General features: G+C 36.2%; 1 protein-coding gene across 6 annotated transcripts in view; it reads left to right on the top strand.

The window, feature by feature from the left end:
- Positions 1–4458, top strand: part of LOC149255164 (uncharacterized protein ycf20-like) — a 32057-nt gene extending 27599 nt beyond the window's left edge. For 4 of the 6 annotated variants that reach the window (XM_089460365.1, XM_089460363.1, XM_089460364.1 and 1 more), the window contains 2 exons: positions 3528–3743; positions 3960–4458. In XM_089460365.1, coding sequence (XP_089316491.1) covers positions 3528–3743; positions 3960–4386 — 643 coding nt within the window. In that variant the 3' untranslated portion in view covers positions 4387–4458. The remainder of the gene's footprint in view (positions 1–3527; positions 3744–3959) is intronic. The other 2 variants (XM_089460366.1, XM_089460368.1) reach the window with 1 other exon arrangement.
- Positions 4459–7683: the final 3225 nt, after the last annotated feature.

The raw sequence follows: 7683 nt of genomic DNA, 5'->3' as shown, positions 1-7683 counted from the left end.
TTAAGCACATGATTTTGAGATCGAGTATGTTAAGGGCAAGAGCAATGTGGTAGTCGATGCCCTTTCCAGAATACCACCCGCTATCTCCATCATGGAGATTTCAGTTGATTGAAAATCTCTCCCACTGGTTGAGTACTCCAAGAACAAGTTGCTTGCAAGATCCTTGATGGATTGATCCAAGACTACAAATATCATGTTATTGATGACACCATTTATTACGAAGACATGATCTACCTAGCACTAGGGTCTCAAGTTAAGCAAAAGATCATGCATGCAGTGCACATCTCACCATTCATCGGGCACCCTAGATATTTGAAAACTTATAGGAAAATCAGGGAAAGATTCACGTGGAAGGGCCTTAAGACAAACGTGTTGAGATTCGTGAGGGAGTGTAGCGTCTACCAACAGAATAAAGCAGAGCATACTCATCCGACAGGGTTACTCCAAACACTTCCCCTTCCAGGGAAAAAATGGAAAAGCAGTTTGATGGATTTCATTACAGGGTTACCTTAGGTGCAGCGAAGGACTGCATTTATGTGGTGGTTGACAAGCTCACAAAATTTGCATACTTCTTTGCCATCCCTTCTCGATATTCCTCTGCACTGGTAGCAGAGTTATTCTTCAGGGAGATATTTCGATTGCATGCCTGCTAAAGACCATTGTTAGTGACAGGACAACAAATTCATGGGAGGATTTTGGCAGGAGTTGTTTAGGTTGGTTGGGACAAAGTTAACTCTGAGTACTAGTTGCCACCTACGGAAAGATGGGCATATGAGATAGTTAACAAATGGCTAGAGGGCTATCTTAGAAACTGTGTCAAGCCAACAGAAAGCTTGGATAAAGTGGTTACACTTGGGAGAGCATTGTTATAACACTACTTATCAAATGTCGATGTCACCCTTCAAAGCCTTGTATGGGTATGATGCACCAATGTTTGTGGATCGGGTGTTTGGAGACAACAGGGCACCTAAAGCTAAGGATTGGATTTAGGAGAGCTAGGACATACTGTGACTCCTCAAAGATAATTTACAGATCGCTCAAAATCAATAGAAGTTTATGCAGACAGGCATCGGGTGGAGCATAGCTTTGAAGCAGGGGACTTGGTATATCTTCGTCTGCAACCCTACCAGTAATCATCATTTAAAATGAAAGGGGCAGAGAAATTGAAGCCTTGTTTCCATGGACCCTACAAGATTTTGAAGCATATAGGAAAGGTGGCATACGAGCTAGCTTCCAGAGGGGTGCAAAATACATAATATCTTTCATGTTTCATGCCTCAAGGAGACCTTAGGGCAGCACGTCATCACTTCTACTGAGCTTTCGCCATTAGACGAGAAGGGCAATTGATTCTGGTTCCAGAAGAAATTTTAGAGGTAAGGGAACGAAAGTTAAGGAACATTACATAACCATTAAAGAGTACCTGGTTAAATGGAAGAATTTACCTATCGAAGATGCCACATGGGAAGGAGAATAAGTGCTCCAACATCTTGGATTGAATTTGCTTGAGGACAAACAATCTTGGGTGAGGAGGATTGTAATGTCCCCATCTGCTTAGGAGACATAAGGGGAAGATTTTGCTAGCCTAATTAAGTCCTGTTGGCTAGGATGAGGAAAATTAATCAAGGGAAAACAATTTGTCTAGGAGAAAACCTTATAAAATCTTAAGTGGAGAAAATGGGACATGGGTCTTAGGTTAATGCAAAGTCACTTTCAAATTATAAAGTGAAAAAACCCACTAAAGTTACTTTATTAAAATAAAGGTCAATGGGTGGCAAATGGGTCAAGTTATAAAAAAGGAAAATGAGAATTTTCTCCTTGTTATTGCATTCACTCACTTGAAAAATAGATTTTTGGAGAGCTCTTGAGAAGAGAGTCTAGGGTTTAGAAAATCTTCATTCTAGTTGTTGGTTTTAGTGTTGAAACTATACACCCTAGCTAGTATTGGAGCATAATCACTCAGGTTCTGACATTGTGCATCATTTTTTACTAAGAAGAAGGCATTGACAGAGATGGAACAAATCTGAAGGTGTTATCAATTGATTTTATAATCTGTCTTTTAGTATTCCTTACTCTCTATTCAAGCTGAATTCTGAACTACATTGGGAGCCGAGTCCATACCTTGCAAAGAGGCTGAAATCCACTTCTTATATCTGGTTGAGAGTATTATTTAAAGGGGACGAGAGTCTCTCTTCTTCGCTGGTCGAAAGTCTAGCTACTAAGGAGGCTGGGGATATTTTATTGAGGGCTCAGAGTACCATTGTTGAAGGGGCCAAGTTTATCTTCTCTGTTGTGTGTCCGAATCTCTGGTGCTGTAGAGAAGCTGAGATCACTGCCATTGGGTGGTTAACTGTTGCAGGCCAAGTTGCCTCTATTCAAAGGTTGAGTTGCAGACATTCCATAGGTCCAAGCTGCTGATTTGAAGAAGGCCGAGTTCCTTATCTTGGGTCCATTCAAGCTGCTACAGAAATTAGTCATCACTTGCTGAGGACTTGTTAGGGAGAAGGCTGAAGATATTTTCATTCATCAGACAAGCTTATCCTTGTGGGTCGGGTTTCCAGATTTATCCTGAGTGGTTATCCTACAGCCTAGCTATTAACATCTGCTGATATTTATTGTCATATTTCATCTAATACTGCTGTAGCAATGGGACCTCGACCAATTGAGCTAACCCTCAGGGCTATCAATCTAAACAGAACTTAAATGTCCATTGTTATTTATTTATTGCAGAGAAATATCTTTATATTCCATATAAGGAATATACATGTTTCTGTCCTCAAGGGACTGCTCAACCAACAAAGCTTGAAGCCATCACAAGTACTCATTATGAGTTCAACATGTCACGTGAAGGAATTGAACCCAGGTGGGGAGGATCACAGCACTTTTCCCAACCACCCGATCTAAACCCGATTGACCAACATCAATTGTATATAGTAATTTTTTTGTTTGCCCCATTAATTATTCTGCCTTTTAGGTTTCATTGCCTTTCCTATTTACTATCAGTATAACCGACATCTATTGGCAACTTGTAGTAGTTTCCATGAGGATGTCCTAGCGGGCATGCTTTTTCCTTGCATGTTATATTACCAACTGTGGCTCCTTAGTGGTTGTGGTCCTCCTTAGTTAAAAGGGATGATTATGCAGGTTACTGTTCTTGTCTGTATCCTTGTGAGCAGTGTAATTAGTTTGTAATTAATTGTAATAGAGTTGGCTTAATCCTGGCACCCTCATTTTCCCTAATAAAAAGGCCTGAGATGTGGTGCACTGTTTCAATACTCTATCTGTTGTACTTGTTTATGTTTTAACTTAGGTGGATTGACAAAATGGGGAAGATCTCACCATGTTTGTTGATAAGAGCCAATTTCTAATGCAGTTTTGGATATTGTAAATTGTGATATGATCATAGATTCAGTGTGCAAGTACTAATTTTGTTATATTGTGGCCCTTCTTTGACAATTGCTATTTTGGCAATCACTGGGCAATCTTATGTATAACTACAACAAATTCTAATTTTAAAATTCCTCTTGCAGGTGTTCTCATCTCCTTGGTATGGCTTTGGAAGGGTTCCATGTTCCATCTCTGTCAAGTAGTCATCTCAATATAAGTGCAAAAACATTAGCAACAGTTGATTTTGCTGCATCGTGTAATGTTGGCAGGCGTTTGGCATTTGGTCGAGAGAGATTTTGGGGTATACATTGCATCCATAGCCGACGTGCATCTGTGTCCTTGAACATCAAAAGAAAATGGTGTACCTTCAACTCTGTTCTTTCTCTTCAACCTTACCCTTGGTTCCTTTTCTGAAAAGAGGAAAACAGTACAATTGTCAAGGAAATACACAAACAGCATCACAAGTCATTAAATATTGTGGTCAATTTTGTATTAGGTCATGCTTTTGATGGCCCTTATTTTTCAATCTAATTTGAGTTTGCTAATGATGCAAATTACTTTATATGTTGCTGCAGGAAGCACAAGTCTTTGGTCGTAAAGTGTAGGAAAAATAACGGGAGTTCTGATAAAAGTGAGATTCCACAAAGTGATGGGCCTTTTAGAAAATCTAGTTTAGGAAGTACACGGCTCATTAGAATTGTTCAGGAGGTTCAGAACAAAACAACCAAGAAATTCAAAGAGCTGCAAAAGAACTTTCCGATGAAAGTATTTTCTCTGCTTCTAGGATTTTACTGTGCAGGTCTTGTTGCTACAAGTCTAGGTCAGACAGGGGATTGGGATATTTTGTCTGCGGGTCTGGCAGTTGCTATAATAGAAGCAATTGGTGCATTAATGTATCGGGCATATCTATTAATAGAAAGGTTAAATTTTTTTGTCATCATGATCAATTATTGGAAGGCAGGACTCTCTTTAGGTCTATTTTTGGATGCATTCAAGTATTAAATGGATATAAGTTCAATGTTAAATGATTTATTTTATTTTGAAATAAATCTATTCTCACTGCTTTGGTGGTAAGGCTGTCATCTAGAGTTTTCATGGCCTTTCTGTTGAGCTTTTCATCTCCTGGATGGAAGGAAAACAAGTAGAAGTAAAAAGCAAATAATAGAGACATGAGAGAAAGTCACCATAACTGTTTGTAAGTGAAAATGTTTTGACCATTCTCTCCTGCACAATGCTCTGGCGTAGAGACATTCTTTTTTAATTAAATTTGGAAGACAGTTTGACATCACTGTTGAAATTCTCCCCGTTATTGTCGTGGAGTTTGAATCCAGTTAAATATATGAACTGTCAAATAATAGCAGCAATCACAAACTGCATTTAAGTACTAGCTGCCTATAGTTAAGGGGGGAGAAATATGGAAGCTGTTGTACATGTATTTCACTTGCATTTAACGATTGGTAGACAGTTATCTAATTCATATGTGAAATATTTGGAATGATTGATAACAATGTGCTATGATTTTGCCTTAAATGTATTTGAGTCGTCTTTAGGTCTTTGATTACTGACCTGCCACGTTCTGGCATGTTTCTCATAGTTCCACCCACGTACCTGCGCTTTAGTTGAATGTCGAAGTTTTGAAAGCTCTAATTTATCAAGTTTTGCAAATTTCTATTTTATTCATGGAATTCTATACATGTTAGGTATTAGATTTTGTGTAATACTATGTCTTTTCAGATCTAATGATGAGTTCATTGGTAAAGTGCTTCTACTAGTTGGTTATTGTCGAAAGCACTCTGGTAATATTGTCTTCCTCCTCCTTTTCCGTAATTTTGGGAACTCATAAATCAATACTTTTTTAAAGCATTAGGTTAATACAGTCCACTGAAAAAATGTATGGCATTAAAATGGAGTTGTGCCTCATTCCATATCCCCTGGGTATCGTTTTCATCGTTTGACTAAAACTTGAGATACAAATTGTAGTATTCTTGCCAAGAGTACAAATACACAGTGATATATCGATTACCACTCTTCTACTTCAATGTAATTTGTTCTTTAGGGAATGGCAGAAATTAAAATTCCTTTCATCTTCTCTACTCCGCTTTTAAATTCAACCTTACGACCAAAGTTTGTAACAAGCGATGTAGAGTTGTGGATTGGATGGCTTCGGAGCTTGGGCAAGCATAACGCAGGACTATCCTATATGATAAAGAACAGTTCAATACTTTTAATTTTCTGAGTAACCTGCTATCTATTGGAAGCAGTGTTTACTAGCATATTCTCTGTATCTGTTATTAAATGGAAAGGCTATATTGCTTAATACAACTAGAAAATTACTTTACATAGCTTCTGTGCTATTTACCTGCTATAGCGGAGTGTTTATATGCATTTTATGGAATTGACGTGTCATTATTTTTGGACATAGCTGGACTCATCTGAATATGGGCCAAAATTCAGATTATTAAAGGAATCTTTATTCGAGGTTCCAAAATTTCTAGAAGTGAGGAAGGTCATCTCTACTATATCCAGATGCGCTGTGGTATGATATTAAACTCTTCGGCTCATGTTTATGAGCAGAAACTTTTGGATATTTGGGTAATAAGAATAGATTTTTAGGTATTATATCTGGCCACTTCATTACTGTCTAAATTTTTTTAACAATTTTTTTTAGTATAGTAATAACTGTAAGAGAAATCAAGAGTATCATTAGTCTTGCTGTGTTAAACTTATTTTTGCGTTTTTGTTGCCTTTTGATGATAGGTATGCTTTTGTCAATCTTTAGAATATAGTGATGTAGAGTGTAACCCTTTTAGCTTATGATAGGTATGTTTTTGTCAATCTTTTAGAATATAGGGATGTAGATTGCAACGTTTTTAGCTTGAGGAGAATCCCTTAAGTTTACTACTAACCTAACAAAAGCATTATAGATCACAATTAATTTAAAAATTATAAATAAATAAATATTTTTTATTATTAAATTAATAAGGATACGGTTGTGTAAAAGATAATCAGATTTACATGGTATATAAGGATAGAATAAAAATGATATAATATTATGTTTTATATACCATAGTTAAGAATAAAGAATAAAGATGATGTATTTTATTTTGTATACTATAGTTGGAATAAAGATAATTTCTCAGTTGGGTTTGTTTTAGTGGTTGAGAGGAATGGTTGTTATCTTATCAATTGAGGTTTAGTCGTGATAAGATGAGCCTTGTTGTAATGATTTCGAGCTTTGCTGTTGAGTACCAAAACATATATATTCTTCATATGGAATATAAAGAATATTTCTCATGGAAAAAAATATTTCATTTAATTAACAAATGTGGAATTAGATTGGATAATAATAGATTTGGTTGTATAATAGGCAACTAAACCTACTATTTTCATGTAAGAATGATTTAAATTATATGAATCATAAACTATACTAGAAAATAAAGAAATTGATATCTGGAAAGCTCGCACATTGAGAACAATCCAAGCAAACTATGTAGAGGATTATTGGGGCATTTTAACTAGAATACATGCAAAATTGGAAATGTATATATTTTGGTCTTGTGTGTAGTGATTTAAAAACAATGAATGTGAAAGTGACACCTCTTGTGATATTGGAATTTTATCTACAATAAAAGTAACAAAATCACTGATTAATCTGTTTACAAGTTTATGATTGAGAGTTGTCATCAAAGAATCCTAGTAATGGTGTGATAGGGTTTGTTTACTATTACATCCCTATCCATTGCTTTGGCTATCTTATATTTTTACGAAATAAAAGGTGATATGTGATGTAGTTCACCTTGAATAGAAATAAAAATCCACAAGATGGTTGAAGGGCGATTTGCCACTTTTCATGAACTCAATGTTTCGGTGGGGTTTCTAAATCCAATATATCTTGTACTAGTTCATGAAGGTTCAGTTATAAAGCTTTAAACACTGCAAGTTTTATCTAAAAATCAGGCTTTTTTATGACATGTTGATCCTTTTCCTTGTTTCCCTAAAGAATGAAAATATCTCTATGTAATTTCCAACCATATAGCCACTAAATGTAACCATTGTTTCAAGCTCCTTTAGGATTTACAAAAAATGGACTTGTCTCCTTTAGTCCATTAAGAATTGACAAATTCCCTAGGAGATACAATGGGATGCTATAGGTTAAGACTATCTTAGGTAACAAGGAGCCAATGGATGGTGAGGATGGTTGGCTTGACTTGAATCCCATGAGAAAACTTATTTTTTGAACTTTGAGAATGAGCCACTTTGTTTGGATGGCAAAATTGAAAGGAAATGTATTGATTAGAA

The sequence above is a fragment of the Pinus tabuliformis genome, chromosome 7 (genome assembly GCF_031772625.1).
Source record: "Pinus tabuliformis cultivar Carrire ecotype Pingquan chromosome 7, CPIR1, whole genome shotgun sequence".
In the NCBI taxonomy this organism is placed as follows: domain Eukaryota; kingdom Viridiplantae; phylum Streptophyta; class Pinopsida; order Pinales; family Pinaceae; genus Pinus; species Pinus tabuliformis.
This window is presented reverse-complemented; position numbering and strand designations above follow the sequence as displayed.